This window comes from Pieris napi, chromosome 12 (assembly GCF_905475465.1).
Source record: "Pieris napi chromosome 12, ilPieNapi1.2, whole genome shotgun sequence".
NCBI classification, from domain to species: domain Eukaryota; kingdom Metazoa; phylum Arthropoda; class Insecta; order Lepidoptera; family Pieridae; genus Pieris; species Pieris napi.
The window spans coordinates 6,891,243-6,910,898 of record NC_062245.1 but is presented as its reverse complement, the minus strand read 5'-3'; the positions used below and the strand labels follow the sequence as shown (position 1 = coordinate 6,910,898).

The window sequence follows — 19,656 nt, the reverse complement described above, 5'->3', positions numbered from 1 at the left end:
ATGGTTTATGGCTATTTATTTTTTAAATTCCAACGTTCCTTCATTTTTTTACTGCTGTTTTACTTTTATGAAAAATTATATCTACATACGGACTTCACCGCGGAAACATTCGGGGATGCTTCCTAGAACCTCAAAACGTCAACATCTGTTAAAAAATCGATTTTCGAAAATTTTCAATTTTCTTAGCGGGAAGTTAAAAAGAAGAATAATAAAAATATGAAAAAAAAGTAATAATGAAACATTAAAATTGTATGTTTCATTATTACTTTTTTTATTATTATTTCCTATTTTAATTCGCCCAGCAAAGCGGTCGGGAAACGGCTAGTAACAATATATAAAAATTCGTCTAGTAAATAACTAAGTGCATAGATATTAAATGTCAATTTTAATGTTAGCTTTTATTGAGTAAAGTTACAACCGGCAGTGACGTAGACGCCAGAATGTCTGCTTCAATGCATGAAACTGAAACAAAATAACCAACGACCACGAAGTACAGGTTTTACTGTATTTTAAGCTTTATCTCCTTCCAATAAGCATTTATGTATAAGCATTGGGTTTTACTACATTTACTGAAAAATGAGTCTTATTACTTGGATATAAAGTTGTATTTATGATAGAAAAAGGTAACTTTAATAGTATGGGCTTTGCGCAGTCGCCAAATTTCGCCAGTAGTAGGCTCGGTGGCGCCACTGCCTTCACACGTGAAGCCTTCGGCGTCTCAGTTCGTTTGGTCAATTGTATAAAACCCTGAAGTCAATTCTCGCCTTCCATTTACAAATAATTAGTAAATTAAAATAGCTTTTGTTCATTTAAAATGTTCAGATGAATGCCGATAGCGTCAGGGGTAGTCAACTTTGGTGTGTGTTAGTTACGTAACTGTTCCGGGGAAAATCAATATCCGAGTGGTATTAATAGCAGGGTTGAGAACAGCTGGCCGGTAGCCAGCCATGCAGCCTTCGGTGAGTTACGGACTTTATTAAAAAAGTTATGCTTGCAATATTCTAATTTATGTTCAGCCTTTTATTAGCCAATGTATTCATGTCAAACAAACACAAAGGAATAGACAATCAGAACAATACAATTCATTTTGCAAAAAGAGAAGAAAACCTAATATTTGATAATAATATCGAATCAACTTGTTTTTATTTTTCATCAATTAATCAATTCATATAATATTGTAATTGCCAATTACATTTCTTCGTAAGTTATAACATAGTTTTATAATCATTATTATTACTTTATACAATTATAGAAATAAGGATAATCTTTTTAAGTTTATCGTCGAGTAATTGTGACATATAATGTAACAAAGTTCTGATCAAAAATAATGAAGATTGCGAATAAATAAGCAAATTTTTTATAACAAAACTTTTTGCTCCTATTCTGACGAGATGAGTCAAATTGTTTAAAGAATCATTAAAAAAAATAATTAGGATAAAATTAAACAACAATTTCGAAAGCTAAAAATATATTTCACTTGTCAAAAACCAATTTCCCGTTACTATAGTTAAAAAACTTATTACACACTATTTACATCAATAAAATTGTATATGACTCAATTATTGGTATAAGTGGGACAATGTACACATTTTCTTTATTGGCATCCGCCCATATCGAAAGATATTTCTTGGGAGTAGGTTTCTTTCCATCTTCCTTCCAACCGCTAGCTAGGTTGATAACGCATTCTATATTACATCAAGTATGCTGTGATAGAAGAGCATTAGGTACGTATCGTAATTTTATCCAGAGTATGCATATTTTTCTATACCTAAATATCTGACTTAAAATCCCGTAAATGAACACAAAGGCCAAAGGTCAATCTGCGTCACTAAATATTATTATTCAGCCAGCACTGATACGTTTAAACCGCAGTTCCTCCATGTATTAATCCTCAAAAGAATGAAGATGTTTTTAAAAACATATTTATCAATGTTAATAGGTCTAAACGCTGAAACGTATTCGGTAACTAGATATTAAACTAGTTGTAGCAGTCAGCAGAAGTATAAAAGGAAAATTACGAGCCAGTTCAAACACAAAATAAGTATTGAATTTTCGTGTTTAATTTACATTATAGTTTCCATATATTTAATGTTTGGGCTAGACTATATAATTATAATCTCAATATTGAACAGATAGCGAAAATGTAACATAATTTTAATATGATACGCAGAAAGACTGCCTTTAATCAGCTAAAGGTCACAAGATCAATGATTTTATCAACTATTTTAGGAATATCTGTTTAAGTTATAACGTCAAGTTCTATTTATTTATTTGAAGCTGTTTTATCTACGGATTACTAAAATTTTGTATAATCTCAGTTACGAGTCTGGATCAATGTTTCGTTGTATTGTTCAGACTCAATCGCGTTTGAATGGCTGAATGAAGTATGAACACAATCTACGATAAACAATTTAAGACGAGACTATTCAAATTGTGGTACTTGTTTTCCATACGACGTCGGGGGCTAAACCAAGTTTCAGCCAAAATTTCCTTAAAAACTACATTTTCACATTTTTTATATATAACATACAAAAGCCGGCTGTATAGGTCAGTCATTATTAAACAAATTTCTCCCAGTATATTAACTGTAGCCATAGAAGTTATTCATATAAAATGACAGATTTGATTCCATGGAAGATGGGTCGGGTACTGGTATGGGATGCAACCTGTTCAGACACGCTGGCCCCTTCCCATCTACATGGAACCAACTACAGAGCTGGTGCGGCTTGTGAAGTGGCTGAAAAAAATAAAGCATGCAAATACAGGGGTCTGGGCTCAGAATATGATTTTGTCCCATTCGGTGTCGAGACCCTTGGTCCGTGGGGTCCTAGCGCTTTAAGGCTTTTTAAAGAAATTTCAAAAAGGTTAGTCGACATCACAGAAGACCGAAGATCTGGCAGCTACCTCGGACAAAGAATTAGTCTAGCAATTCAAAGGGGGAAAGCTGCCAGTATCTTCGGAACCTTGCCTAAAGGGACTCCTTTTAATGATATATTTTAGTTTATGTTAAGTTTAGTTATTTATTTCAATGTATATTATTTTATTATTAGTTTTATGTGTCTATAGTTTATTTTGTTGAAAATATAAATTATAAAGTAATCCAATTTATGTAGATACTAAGTAATATATAATGTATAATGTACACTTATGAACGTCAAAAAGAAATACATATTAAATGCTTCTAATTTTACATTTGAAATGAGAAAACATAAAGATTTAAATGACAGTTATATGAACAGTAACCTTTATAAAAACATTCGAAATGTGTTAGATATGGAACATGACCTCATTCACGCGGGTAAAAGGGGTCGGGTGTCGGGGCGGGGGTCAACTTGTTACCGCTTCACTTGACATTACCGCGAACAGTTTTTTACAGCTGAGTTTATTGGATTAAAACGCGTGATTTATGAAAAGCAAACTATAAAACGTTATTTTGTTTAATTAATATATATTTAGTACGTAAAAAGAGATACTACACCGATGGAAACTGAAATATTCCGTTTCTATTTGAGTGGTACTTAACTCCTTTTATTAATCATTAACAAATTTCAAATTGAAGAAGGGTCACGTCTCGTTAGTACGCTGGACGTGGTTGGCTACCTTCAAATTCAATTTACAGGCATAGAATATCAGCGTAATTATTAAGTCTATTAAATTATTTAAAAAAAAAGTAACAACTGAAATAATCTCTGGCAAGCACTGCTGATACCTGGCTTTGATAATCCAACGGATGAGCTTACGTTCCCAGATACGCTAATTAATACAATGAATATAATATCGATTTGCAGAAAATATATTAAATCTTAACAGTAACCAGATATTTCGGGTAATGTCTCCTTTAAATGACTATGACGTAAGCTGAATCAATAATGGCGGCACCATTAAGAAGTTGTGACGTGATATGGCGGCACATAGACGCTTTACGTCACTGCTATATCGCCGACAAGAACATAAAAGGATAATAAAAAGAAATTCCGTAATATTATAGGAATAGTCTGACGTTTTAATAATTCCCTGGTCGACGAACGTAAATGAATATTTATAAGAATAAAGGCTGGCATACTATGGGTTCAGTAGAGTTGTTTGGATACCTGCAGTTTCATCGTCGGACGTCGAGGCAGAATACGAAATTCCACCCGCATCACCTCGACGTCCGGAATGGATTGCAAAGTAAAATGTAAAAAGAGATAATGTAAGTATTATATAATCAATTGATATAAAACCTCAATTTAAATAAGCAAAAGTACCTTCGTTTAAATGTGTGAAACTAACCTAAATACTTAATCTTCGTTTAGTAATTTCACATAATATATATATATATATATATATATATATATTATGTGAACGAACGAACGAAACGAACTTATCGAATTTGTTCGAAGGGACAAATCCATAGCAATCAAAAAGATAACATAATGCGGAGTTGGGGCGGCTTATCCTAATCCAATCACGAATCGGGCTCGGCTCTTCTGTCATCGAAATCTAAGAATAGGATCCTTGAACTCTGAAAATCAATGTGCTTTTTCGCGGAATTGAAATCTACAAAACTGGCTTGTAAGTCGTAAAATCTTGTATGAAAATCTATATAAAGTTTTCCAATTTTAAAAACAAAACAGAGTTATCATTTTGTTGAAAATAGAATTTTCAGGGTTCTTTTCGTTTCTCTTATTCTAATTTTGTAATTCTTTTACCCAAGTTTTTGAGGGTAGATGTCATGGGTAGTATTTCTTTATAATTTTCTTCTTTTTTCTTTCATAATGCAGTCGTAGTAATGTTTTACAATGAAAGCGTTTGCATTTAAGTAAGGCTTCGTTTAATCTATTTGCCCTTCTTACAATTGACACCAACTACTCAACCTAGGCCTATTTAATACGGGTGTCGTTAATAATACGAAATCATAAGGATCACTTATTCATGATTGCCGTGTGGCATTGCCCAGTCTCGGTATCATGCAGCCAATTTCCCTGGAACCCATAACAAAATATAATTTGTTCGTCTCTTTGGCAAATGAACTATACGTAAATCGAATAGAAATAAAATCGACAAGACAAGGTACTTTTTTCATGAAAAACTATCTAACTATACTATGGCTAATATACTTAAGCACGAATATATTATTGTATACTTCTAAAAAAATTATTAAATTTGTATAATATCAGAAAAAAGAAAATTATTAGTTATTCTAAATACATAACTGAAAACCTTTTTTTTTTTTTTGTTGGGAAATCAATTTACTGACCCCCGCGCCGGGGCAACGATTTAAAAGTGGCGCAGGGAGTGTGGGAGTCAGTCCGTATCAACGGCGGATCCAGGGGGGGGGTCATGGGGGTCATGACCCTCCCCTGAGCAGGACTTAGGTGGACCACTAATTGAACATAATGACTTTATATATAAATTTGTCTCCATACAGATAATATGTAACTACACACCTTCATTATTTAATTAATTTAATATAATATAATAACTTTGTAAGATGGCAAACGTTTGGGAATGAACGCATCGAAAATTTGAATTTTCCGCGCCACACTTGCGCGGGTTTGTCGCTATGAAACGTCTAGCTAGACCTTGCCTCAATCGGAATCGGAACGACTAAACTTCATCATATCATAACATAGTCTTATTTTAAATTGTAACATCAATATGTATCCTAATATATGAAAACTGGATACACTACCCTGTCAGCGAAGCGACAGCAGAAAGGTCTTTCTCTACGTTGCGCAGAATTAAACCGTCGCTAAGATCTTCAATGGTTGAAGATCGCCTAACCGGACTGGCACTTCTCCACGTTCATGAAAACGTACCCGTTGACGTAAATGACGTAATAACGCGTTTCGGGAAAACGCGTTAAAGAAAAATTGATTTCGTTATTAAAATATATGTATTTTGTCTGTTTCTATTTTGTTTGATGGGATCCCTTGTCGTACCATCTCTTCACTTTTGCGAAGTTTAGCGTAATACCCCTCGACATACCTCTAGCTGTTATGACGAATCATTCACCACGGTTATGTAATATAAATAGGCTCATTCCCTACGTGATAGTCAGGCCGAGCTAAGCTCGCCAAAACAGCCCGAGCTAAGCTGTAAAGGCCCTAAAGGCCAACAGCGAGATTCCACTTTAAAAAAAAAAGGTGAATAGTGTTTCTCTGGATGTCTTCAAGAGAATGTGTATACAGGTTGGTCCAACTAGTGACGTCAATAAATTTTTTTAGATTCCTCACATCTGGGGGTATACGAAAATACCCCATGTATGTTCCGAGATTTTTTGTAGTTTTCGAGTTATACATTTTTTGTGTTTTTTGAATGTTTTCTGCCAGCGAGGTTTCAAAAATTCATATCTTTTTATGTTGTAGGTATTTTGCAGTATTTTTTCTGTTAAATGATTGCCTTAAATGATGTTCAAGTAAAAAAAATCCCAGCTTCTTAAAATTAGTTAAAGCTACTCAAAAAAGGTTTTAAAGTTGACAACAAAAAAATACCAAATAAGTACCATTTTTTTCTATGGTTTTAGTAGCTTAGAACCATGGGGAGTTTCTAAATTTAGCCAGAAGCTATGGAAACTTTTTTTTGTATTTTTAAATTGAAGTCGAATGTTTGGACAAATCCAGCTAAAAACTAAACTTCTAACTTTAAAACCATTTTTGAGTAGCTTTAACTAATTTTAGGAAGCTGATATATTTTTTTATTTAAACAACATTTAAGACAATCATATCACAGAAAAAAAAACTGCAAAATACCTACAACAAAAAAAGATAGGAATTTTTGAAACCTCGCTGGCAAAAAACATTAAAAAAACACAAAAAAAAATATAACCCGAAAACTACAAAAAATCGCGGAACATACATGGGGTATTTTTGTATGACCCCAGGAGTGAGGAATCTAAAAAAAATATTGACGTCACTAGTTGGACCAACTTGTATGTACACAATAATATGTGTTAAGTTTTTCAAGTGTACAATAAAGAATAAATATTTTTAAGTGCAATACTTACGTACATTAATAAAATATCTACTTTTTACTTGTATCTATTGTTATCAAAATTAAATTATAAGTTCTTGACTTGACCACGACTATGTGACCCCCTCCTGGCACCAAAGCTGGATCCGCCCTTGGTCCGTATGGTGCAATGGACACCTACCCACTAAAACCCAACAGCCCCATCTGTTCGCTATGGACGGTAGGCGCGGTAACAGTTTCACATAACTGAAAACCTAACCTAACCTAACCACTTTATTACACCAGACAGCGACCGTGACGGCCGCACTTAGAGTAGCTTATTAACATTTAATGATCATCACATCCCATTCCCACCACCACATTTTTTTCTTGATTCACTTCAATCACCAACAATTTAATCAACAACGCACTACGGCTTATTTGTGACCAACAATTTTAAACAAATTGTGGCAAATCGCATTTGCGTTTTAGCCTCAATTATTTTTGAATTCCCAGCATTTGGAAATACGTTTCTTGAGAAAGGTTTGACTAAACATTAAATTTAGGAAATGTGTGCGTAACGCGTAACATAGGTATATAAAATGAAAAATTTAAGTACCTATATTAATTTCGTAATAAAACCCGTCCAGCTAAATATATTCAGTAGACTAGCATTACATTCCGGTCGGTGAAGGGGAGACTGGAGCGAGATACCTAAAGCGAATTTACCGAGCTTTGAGCTCAAAGAAAATTGCGAATAAAATCGTTTTATTTATAGCATTTTTAATATAAGAGCTTATAAAGGTTTAAACTTTTAGATAATGTTATTTTACACTTTCCATATCAAGTTAAACAATACAGGATAAACTTTACGAATAGTTCAGAGCAAATTAAAATCAGTTATAACGCAAAAAAATAATACTCACGTAGATCTAACAAGATGATCTCTCCCTAGCGTATTCCAGGACGAGCCCAACTAGAGCAATGATTCTAGCCGATATGTTAGCGTTTTTCTCATAAACAGCAAACTATTATATGTAATATTAGCTAAATATTTACGTAAATCATACATTTTAATTTATTGATTGAACAATATAATTTTAGTGAAAGTACAGGGACAACCTGTACACCAAAGTACCATCACATATTCAAATGTACTACCGGAACATATACAAAAACAAAATCAAAAAAGAAAATAATGAGTATAAAAACAAAAAAACACAGAAATCTGTACGTGATATAGGTATAAAAAAAATAATAGCGACTAGAGAATTTGATAACTGGTTAACCAACAGGGTCGATATAAGATTTTTTATGAATATGTCATATGTCATGCACTCAATATTCATGATTTAATTTTTTTTAAATTAAACATATTTTATCATCAACATAATATGAAAATATTGTCAAAGGTCAGTAAAGAATAAAGCGCGATGGAAAACTAATATAAACTGCGACAATACGTGAATGAGGATACAGGGGGTTACACCAGTGTTCAACTTCTGCCACCCCTTTCACCTCCACTGTAATAACCACGTAATGGTGTTGCGCTTGAATCAATAAAGTCTTCATTGTCGTTCATCTAATTGAATCCTATTATGTATTTTTCTTATTGGTTGGTTTGGCGTACACCTTTGTTTACGTAAGCTCTGCTCTGTAAAATTTTATGATTCGAATGTATAGTCCTTGTGGGATTTACTGAAAGCGTTATCTATATATAAGTTATCTACGTACGTATATAAGGATTACATCACTTATGAGATAAGTGTATATATATTTCAGTCAGCTAGTGTATATTTTGATTGTTTTGGCTTTGATCTCGTATTAATAAAAACATCATGAGTATGATATTTTGTAGTTTTGGCAAAAACAATTAATTTTGCAAATACAGTAGAACCTCGTTAAGTCGAACCTCGATAAGTCAAAAACCTCCAAATCTCGAAAAAATGTTTTGTTCCCTTCCCTTAAAACACCAAAACCTCCATTACTTGAAATCTTGACCCTCTGTTAATCGAAATAATCACCGAGTCCCTCCAAGCCATTTTGGTACATATTTTCACTCTATAACTCGAAAAATTAAATTTGACCTCTGTATCTCGAACATAGGAACGTTTTATATTACAACCTTTACAACTTGATCATTTGGAATTTATTATCACTATTGTTCGAACAAAAATAAGTTACCGACTTTAAGAACTTGCCGACAATGTGAGTACACTATTGTTTCTTAGAAAACATTTTAGGAGTATACAATAATAAATTTATGACTCATGGAAACACGTGTTTGCTTGCTTTGTGTCAGGTGTTCACTTTGAATCCCTTTGAAATTTAGCTAAGCCAGTCATTTGTTTCAAAACCTCAAACTCTTTATGTCGAATCAAAATCCGCCTAAGTCGAAATCCTCCATAAGTTGAAAACTCTATAACTCGAATTTTTTGCCGTCTCCCTTGATGTTCGACTTATAGAGGTTCTACTGTAATATCTTTCGCGACATACAACATGTCTGATAATATATATGTCTTAACTTACAAAATTATATTACGTTTCTTTGTATTATGAGTAAGATAAAAAAAATTATGAATTTATTCAATTTTGAATAATTTAAAAAAAAAAATTTTGATGGTGTTAAGCGTAAGATGGAAAATAAATTCATTTTTATAAAATCAATAAATATGTATCTAACTTTATATATATCTATTATTATGTCTATATTTTTGTGACTGTGGCATCGTTCATATCTTATCTGTAAGACATATGAGATATTATAATATATTGTCATTTTAAAATGAAAGTATTTTCACCAAATAAAGTTACAACGAATTTAGAAGAATAAATGAAAATCCTTGCTTGTTTGTTCTGGAACCTAAAGAAATGTGGAAAAGTTTCGTAGCAGTTACATTTTTTCACCTAAATTTATCCAGTTTTTGCTACACTAGACAGATAGGCCTTTTGGCTGGCTTCCAACAACTTTATATATAAAAGCTATATACAGTCAAAGTACATACCGTAAAGGTCAGTTATAAAAGTTTGTTGGGCTAAAATAAGTAGACATTATTTAGGTTATTATAAAACACCAGCATTACTTTAGTTTAGTCAGCTCTATAAATTTTTACGTTATGTAAGTATATTGTTACTATTATTTTCCGGTTTCTGTATTCGAATGTTGAATGTACCCAATGCACACTAACAAATCAATGTATAATCTAATATATAAAATTCTCTTATCGCGGTGTTTGTGGTTAAACTCCTCCGTAACGGCTTGACCGATTCTCATGAAATTTTGTGTGCATAACTGAGAATCGGACATCTATTTTTTATCCCCCTAAATGTTAAGGGTAGTCCATACCTAATTTTTTTTTTTAATTATTAGATATTTTTTTATGACACAGCATTAAAAAATACATACAACCCCTAACTTTCACCCCTCTACGATCAACCCCTATTTTTTACATGGAAAAACGACGTTTGCCGGATCAGCTAGTAAAATTATATTTGTCTGTTATTTTATTAGTACACATCACAATAGTCTTCGATATACAGTCATTGAATATATATACTTGACTATATCCGAGCCAGCCGTGGCAGTCATATGCCAGAAATCATATTTTAAATGTATTGCCACAAGATTATCTTTCAAATAAAAAAAAAATCATGACAGTCCAATAATCCATCGTTGTTTTATTGCAATTTAAAGTTCTATACCTCTAAAAAAAACACCCATTATATGTGAATAATAAAATATATAACTTTTCTATAGGTAACGGTGAGGTAATACTTTAGAATTCAGAGATAATACTTAATGCTTCCGTATGTCATATTACAGAGGATGCGCCGGCCTCGTCGCCACCGATGGCTGGTGGTGTCAGTGTTCTTCATTGCATATTCCGTCTTCCAAGCCGTATTGGGTAAACCCTCCGAGCCTGGACCTTCTCCAGCTAGTGATATAGTTTCGCCACCTGTTACACGCCTGGCTACAGAACAGAAAGGTATATTATTTTTACTTAACATTATCATTGATATGTCTGCAAAGCGTTAAACGTAAGGAACAAATTTATTACATAGTTTTATTTACAATAGCGCATAACACTTGACTAGAACAACCACATGCACTCTCGTAATAGATAATACTAATGATGATTACTAAACCATACATGAAGAATACTTCATAGATTGGATCTTATAAAGTGAAAATATACAAATTCCACCACGTAGCGTTGATATACATATGCCGTTTTGACAAGTCAAGATAAAATTAATGAAATCAGGTTCTGTGGTTCTCTCGAATGCATAATATACAGATGTTCCCTATCAATCCTTGACAAGTTTTATTCTATTGCAGAAGTGGAACAGAGAGTAACACCAGAAATTACAAAAAAAGAAGAGGAAATAAAAGCTACAGAGGGAGGGAAGAAGGCAATGAAGGGCCTTCACGAAGAAGAAGATGACGAAGGTGAAAAGAAGAAACAAAAAGATGCGGGCTATGTTGACGTGAGTGTCTCAACATTGTAATAAATTAATAATAATTAATAATGATTTAATATTAAAACAAAGAACTTTATCTAATTTTTTTAGAATATACAATTCATTCCTAGATTTTAAAAATGTTAGCAGACGAAGAAGCGAGAGAAGCTATGAATATTATAAAATTTCGGTAACTTTCTTACAAACCATATTTCGTGCATAATATTAAATTATTAGTAAACAAAATGTTCTATAGGACAAAGAGACGGAAGAGATCCGGAAAGAGGAGATATTGGAAGAAATGGAAGAAGCAATAGCTACTGTACATCCACTTAGGAATTGCACTCCTCCCGCAATTGAGCAGGTAAACATTTTTATTTCTATTTTCATCCAATTTGGTCTTCCACATTAAACTAAAAGGAGACAAACGGTTGTTTAAAGACTTAAAACAAAAGCAACCACCCAAATTTGTTCTTTTAAGCCAAATAGGGGATTAGTTTCATGTGTCTATCAATCCGAAATAATTGTTCGCAAATATATATTTAAGGAATATTTGTTTACTTTCTTACCTACAAAACATATAAATAATTACTTTAATTATAAATATATTTAAAAATGAAATTAATAAGTAATATTTTCTTCATAGTTCCCGCATCCGCTCATGGGTCAGAACGCTCGAAAGCATGGTGGTCTGATCCTCCACGTCATCGTGGCTGTTTTCACCTTCATCGGTTTAGCCATTGTATGTGACGAGTATTTTGTGAGCAGTCTTGACAGAATTTGCGAAGGTATATCATTTTATTACTATTATATATAACCTTAAACCAACCCCAAAAAGAGAGAGTTCGTATCTTTGATAAAATTAACTACCATAGACTAGGAAGACTTTATTAAAACATGCGTGCCGCCAAAACCAAGCACACCGCGCTTGCGCTAAGCCGGACTACAGATAACCAAACATTTTCGTAATCGGCGTCTGTGGTGTAAGTTATTAATTATAGCGCAGTTTTATTTAAGTTCGTCTTCTTGTGTAGCATTCAAAGCATTATTATGTCATTTAAATGTTGGTGTTGAGTTAATAAAGTACGTTGATAATACAACAAATTAAGTTTGATTACAGTGTGATGAAAAGAGATAATCTAACGAAACACGCCATTGTTTATGGAAAATATTAAGAAAACAATTTATTTCTGTATATTATTATAATTTTCAAAATCGATTACATATTAAATATGTATATACTCAGAGCTGCAGCTGACTCCAGACGTAGCGGGTGCAACCTTTATGGCTGCGGGTAGTTCCGCACCAGAACTTGCTACCGTCGTCATAGGAGTATTTTGCGCGCAAGATGATATTGGTAAGTTACCCTGAAACGAGTTAACTAAATTATAATAAATTTGCGTAAGTTAATATCCGTTATTTTTTTATAAATTACATAGCTTAAACAAATTTCATTGAAACAGACAATCAGGCTTAAGCTTAAGCTTATCGGACATTTAGGGTACTTTGAACATTGTGAACATAATCGCCGCCTCTCAATTGGTAATGCACACTGCATACGACAGAGGTCTTTGGTTTATTTCTAGTAGTAAAAATAGTTTCACCTGTTTGCCTTAAGGGAAAAGTTATAAAATATACAGAATTGGTTCTTCCTCCATCCGGGTTAGGGGACTTGAAAGACAAAATGATAAAAGCTTATAGTGTTTTTTTTTGTTTTTTGATGAGGTGTTTGTATTTTAAATTTTGTAATGTATTTTTGTCAATCCAGGTGTGTCGGGTGTCATTGGCTCAGCGGTATTTAACATAATGTTCGTGATCTCTGTATGTGCTTTATGCGCTGGTACAGTTTCTCATCTTAACTGGTGGCCACTATGCCGCGACTGCTTCTTCTACGCTATCTCAATTTTGGTGATGCTGTGCACCATCGCAAACAATTATGTGTCCTGGTAAGTTTTTACAGATAGATAGAAGGCGGGAGTAGTTTTTTATGTAAATTTCCTAGTCAAAGTACATGCGTAAAGCAACCATTAATGCAAAATCTGACTGAATTTCATGTCGAGATTTATACTCTAAATTCATTAAGATTAAATTATTATTTTTTTTCAGGCCGGAAGCTTTATTCATGTTGATAATGTATGCCGTGTACTGCGTGGCTTTGCGGTTCAACACGGCATTAGAGGCGTGGGTGTTGACTTGGCCATTGCCTTTCAAACTACCAACGCGGGAAGAACAGGCAGCACTCGTCACATACAAGTAAGGCGTAGAGCATTCCTTCCTTGTTCTCAGTGCGTACCCAAAGATACTATGGAATATTCTAAGACTGCTCGCTCGATGTAAATGACGCTATAGCGCGTGAACGCGTTGCTTAGAACGTTCTTGCGCGTTCGGAAGTGCTCGCGCCCCTGAGCGGTATCTTCAAAGCGTTTTTGTGTTCTAGCTCTAGCTCTTTATTCGTTTAATGTAAGCTGACCTTCAATAACCGACTGTAATAAGCACCAAACATTGATCTAAAATTCAACATTCGGTGTGAACTGTGTGCTAGTTGATATTATGTACTCAATCGTGTATTTTACAGATAAATTTTAATTAATAAAAAGTGATTTTGAAATTAATAGAGTGTTTCTCATACATTAGTTAAAATTGGCCCATTACCTTGGATTTATCTATGCACATCCGCTACTCTCCACTATTCCAGTACATATATTAATTGGCGTGTTCTTTCCTTTATTTTGTATGGTAATCCACATTCATCTAAACTATGTGTACTAGGAGCGGAGTACCAGCTCCGGTGCCTGGTGGCACTTCACCCTACACCAACGTGGAAGGAGAACAAAAGGAATCATCATCCGAACCAGCCCGTAAGTCCATGGATTTATTTAGTTTCTATTTATATATGAAATTTCGGTGGTATTTTCGTATGAGTATGTTATATATTCATTATAATCGCTTATTATACCTACTTACTACTTGTTACGTCTGTATGGACTGAGTGTCCAACCTTGAGGTTTCAATAAGTTACAAATTGTTATATTCAAAGCTCAGTGCACAATTAGAAATTTATGTTTTTATTAGTAAACTTACAAGGTTGACTGTGTTTATTCGAGTTTAAGGTCATCTGTGTGAGTTTCGACAAATTTATGTTTTGTTTTTTCTAGCGTATAACCCTAGCGGTGCATATGAGAACGCAGCGTATCACGCTGAGCAGGCCCCCGTTTGGGACCCCAACTCCACTTGGGACCCTAACAATGCCTGGGACCAGGAGACATCAATGGTAATATTTGAATTAAATTATTAAAAACTCGATAACATTTTTTTTTTAATTTGACATACAACCAGAATGCTTCTTCGGATTTCTTCTAACAGTTTGTTAGTTTGACTCGAGTTTATAGTTTGGTTCGAGTTAAACTCGTTTAGAGAAAAATAACTTCATTTTTTTAATTTTATAATTTCATCTTGGTGGTTATTCTGTGAAATGATATTATAAAGACCGAAAAAGATTTGGAATGATAAATTCTGCTGGAACTCTAAAAATATCCTAAACAGTAACGACAATACAAACTACCCTTATGTAAAATTACAGCAACAAAATCCATCAAACCAAGGCTGGGGTGCGATGAACCAACAACAACAGCAGCAGCAACAACAGTCTGCACAGACCCCATCAACACCCGGACAGGAACAACAGCCACAACAAACACAGCAGGTTAGTAAAATGAGACTGGCCATCCACGAATGATTTATGAAAGTAGCAGAAGGAAGTACCTACAAAGACTGCATTTTCTATTACATAACTCTAACTGCTTGTGACAACTACCTTGTCGACAACACGACCGGAGTATCGCGATAATGCGCTGATGCTTTATTTTATTTCTTAAAACCCAATTCTTGTAGAAGTTATTCTACATTAATCAAACTCAAACTCAAATTGACTTTATTCATATAGGTAACCAAGAACACTTATGAACGTTAACAGAAAAGATGTTAAATTGATTCTAAATTTACATTTACTACCAGTTCCCAGTTATGGGCGTAGAGCGGTCAAGAAGAATTGGCAATCAAGAATCATGTGAGGACCAAACTATCTCACACGTCAATATAAAATTAAGATCATTAATATAGTATACAAACACACACAATAGGACCGAGAATGAATCCTTGCAGTACACATATAAAACAAAAAATAAAAACAATTTTGCAATCAAAGGTATCTTGTACGTTTTTTTTTCTATAGCCCGCAGTTCCTGCTTACTATAAAGCAAAGGATTACAACCCTGATACAGCCGTCAACCCACTTATAAAGCCTGAAGGAGCAAGTGAGTTATACAATAGTTATACTTATTTGCGTCTAGTCAATTTTAATAGAAAATCCTGTACGTATGTACAATATAATTAAAACAGGATAATGAAATTCATATGTAGCATGAACTCTTTAAAATGTTCTAAAAACGAGTGAAAATCTTGAGAAACTATACGACTGTTTAATTAAGTATTAGTATTTGTATTTATTTTGTGATTTTTACCTACTATAAATGTACCATGGAAGCTCCTAGCATCGTCCGAAACACAAACGTATGAGGGCTAGCGTCTGAACACTTTGAAATGACTATTATTTATACATATTTATCAATATTATCATTTGTATCTCAACTCTATGATACATATTATCAGATCCGGTACAACTAGTCTGCTGGTATGTGGCCTTCCCCGTCCACTGGACATGCCGACACACGATGCCCGATCACCGTGGGCCCTGGTACCCAGTTACCTTTATCATCTCCATGCTGTGGATCTCTTTCTACTCCTACTTTATGGTCTGGATGATTACTGTTATTGGTAAGTATTGCGCATAAAGACTATAGATTAGAAAAAATATGTAGTCGCTATACTATTATACGCTGTATTGATTTGCTATTTTAAAAGAGTGCCGAGTTTTTTACGCCGGCTTTTTCTCTCGGCCTACACCCTCTGTCTTCTTTGCCGATGAGCAGGGATGCCTAAAAATTCAAATTTAAACGTGGAATAAGTGATACATGTACCTATCTTATCTTATGTTCCAAAATAAACATACCTATTTTATTTTTTATATTTTTTATTTTATCCTCACGTAAAAAAACCCATATATTAAAGCAAAGATCTTGAATTGATAAAATTAATGTATCCTTTTTTACTACGTCCATATACACTTTGTACCACAAGAAACGATTCGGTGGCGGTAGTACGCGAGGCACAGTTAAAGCAGACATCGACCTAAAGGAATTTATTCCGGTGTTGCAGGGTACACTCTTGGCATCCCAGACACAGTAATGGGACTGACATTTGTAGCAGCTGGTGTTTCGGTGCCTGACGCATTATCCTCGCTGGCTGTTATTAAGGAGGGGTAAGGCATTTGTGGCTGATACTAAATGCTTTTTGAAGTTACATCAATATCTTTATAAATTATTTATTCTGGTTTAGATACAGTGATGTTTCGATCTAGGTATGCAATTAATATTTCTTCATATAGTCATGGAAAACAAGATAAGAAAACCTATTTTGAAAAAAATTATCAATGCCTTTTGGTTGGTTCATAAGTATAAAGAAAAACGATCAAGGAAGCTCAAAAATAAAAATATCTAGGGTTCTAGCGCCAAAGGATTTTTCAATAAATATAAAGTTTATAAATATTTATAAAGATCTAAGGGTTATTATTATATTTGGTGATTGTAGCTATGGTGATATGGCAGTATCAAACGCAGTTGGGTCCAATGTTTTTGACATTTTGGTATGTCTTGGCTTGCCTTGGTTCATTCAAACAGCCATCATACAACCCGGAAGTCACGTCAATGTCATCAGCAAAGGTAAAAATTATAGCTCACTTCTTATATTTATGGTTTCTGTACAGTCTGCGTCTATGTCGGATACACTTATATCACCCAAAAAAAATATTTTTTTAAAGTTATTTATAAAGTAAAAAAATAGCAACTGACCACCTGTACCATCGAGATCAGTCTAAAAACGGAAAAGTTATGTGGAGATACGGTTAAAAATAATTGATACCTATATATTATGATGACCAAATGTTAAAATTATCACCACGATAATATTCAATACCGTTCGATACTTAGTGTAATTTGTACTTTTGTGTTACTTAATAGGTTTTCATGATTTCAATTTTATTTTAAAAACTGGAATGGATTCCATAAACCTTATACTTTGTATTTAATCTTAATGTTATAAAATTATTTATTACAGTACGTCGATCTTTTCAGGTCTGATATACTCTACCCTATCGCTATTCTCTACGGTTATCTTCTTAGTGCTTGCAACACACGCCAATGGCTGGAAACTGGATCGCAAATTTGGTGCAGTCCTAATGGTATTTATTTAATAATTACGTACAATAGAAATGCAATACCCTTTCTTAACTAAATTTGTTTGGTATTGCTATTTGCATGATTTAACATCCAACTCCCTAAAATGTTATAATTACTCGAATTTGTTTGCCTCATTGGCCATACAATGTAATATCTCTTTCTATAATTATTAAGAAGCCTTTTAAACAATTTATTCGAATATATCAACCTGTTATTTCAAACCTTTAAAGTAAATTTCACCCCAAAGTTTGAGACATAGCATTTCCCTGCTAAGCTGTCTAAAATTTGTTCCTAATATCATATGGAGTTCTAAAAATAGATCATGTTTTCAAACATTCCTAGTACTTGATTTAAATATTATTTTTAATATTTAACTTGATGGTAGTTGAAGTATAGTTTTCGTATTAAAATCGGGGCCATAACTATAATTTGTATCTTTCAATATTCACTTATAGACTTTTTGTTATATACTTAGGAAGGATACAAACTGATACATGCAGTTACATTTATATAAAACAAATACTTAATACTCATTTATAATTTACAGGTATGGTACTTACTTTTCATCACGCTCGCCAGTCTCTACGAGTTGAATATCTTTGGAGACTTCCACCCACCAGACTGTCTTTCAACTTATTAAGTCCAAAAGCCTCATCCAAAACTTTTGATTTTAGGCGAAATGACTTGGCCGGTACCTATGCGACATCATATTCGTCCATCTTACAAATAACTAACGAGCGGCTACCGTCTAATTGAATTTTAAATATAATTTATAGACTATAATTTCACAAAAACCGTTAAACTGCTTGTGAAATACACTTTATATTATTTGATGACAGCTCTATAAAAAGTGGATTGAGCACCTTTATGCAGTCAAATGAACGATGTTAACATGACACTGAGAACTAACTTTATATATTTTTTGATATTGAGAAAGTGATTTCATTACATAAAAATACTCATTAGATATTGATTCTTTTAAACGACTTATTAGTCATTAATAATTGCAACCCCATATTTGTTTACACAACAATTCACTATTTAGATATGAGTTGTATACGTAACATACGGGCTATAGTAATTCAGTTCAAGTTAGGTATATACCAGCTTTGCGTGCTTGACGATTCTATGTAAGAAAATACATTTAGTAATTAGTAAATTTTTAATTTGGTTAAAAGTGTTTGGGCAACATCAAATTTGAGCGTCTGTGTTTCACTTTTAAAAAAAATGAATTTATATAAACGTGTATTGTCTACAATAACATTTTATCGACAATAATAGTTAGTAATTATTATTTGTTAATGTTAATTGTAAAACACATAAATTTTTGAAATATCAATTTGAAATTTAATGTTTAACAATTTGATGTTTCTTTAGAGTAGTTAGTGTTCCCATATTAATTGTAACCTAAACATCCATACATACATTGCTACAAGTTACGCGTTCTTAATAGTATATAAAGTAAGATCAATCATGTCCCTTATCAAGTGGCATAAGATCCTGGAGCGACTGTAAAGAATAACATTTATTTCACGTAGTTTTAATATGGGAACCGGTTAGATATTTACCTATGTTCGCACAAAATGAAGAGTTATTTATTTACACTACGAGACAAGATATACAGAACACACTCAGAAATTAATACATCGACAAAAGACGAATTATATTATGCTAGCAGACAATATATTTTTATTTATCAAACAATTGGCCTGTAGTTAACGGTACTTAATAGATATACAATATTTACATTTTGTTTTTAAAATTTATTCAGTTTTAGTGTAAACTTAAAGCGTATTCTCTACCTCATGAAAATAGTTTCCTTTCGAGTTAACAGTTTTATGTACATTTGGGGATCTTTTAATTCAGTACAGTGAAATTATGAAAACAAATGATTATAGCAGATCATAAA

General features: G+C 33.2%; 1 protein-coding gene across 1 annotated transcript; it reads left to right on the top strand.

Annotated features, from left to right (window-relative positions):
- Positions 1-685: 685 nt before the first annotated feature.
- LOC125054532 (probable sodium/potassium/calcium exchanger CG1090) lies at positions 686-19,429 on the top strand. Its single transcript, XM_047656496.1, has 17 exons — positions 686-959; positions 10,757-10,919; positions 11,273-11,421; positions 11,651-11,758; positions 12,041-12,182; positions 12,641-12,751; positions 13,163-13,340; positions 13,501-13,647; positions 14,164-14,252; positions 14,550-14,665; positions 14,975-15,097; positions 15,626-15,707; positions 16,063-16,227; positions 16,669-16,771; positions 17,101-17,231; positions 17,643-17,749; positions 18,295-19,429. Exons 1-17 carry the CDS (start codon positions 948-950, stop codon positions 18,385-18,387), a joined length of 2,019 nt encoding a protein of 672 aa, XP_047512452.1. The 5' UTR covers positions 686-947; the 3' UTR covers positions 18,388-19,429.
- Positions 19,430-19,656: the final 227 nt, after the last annotated feature.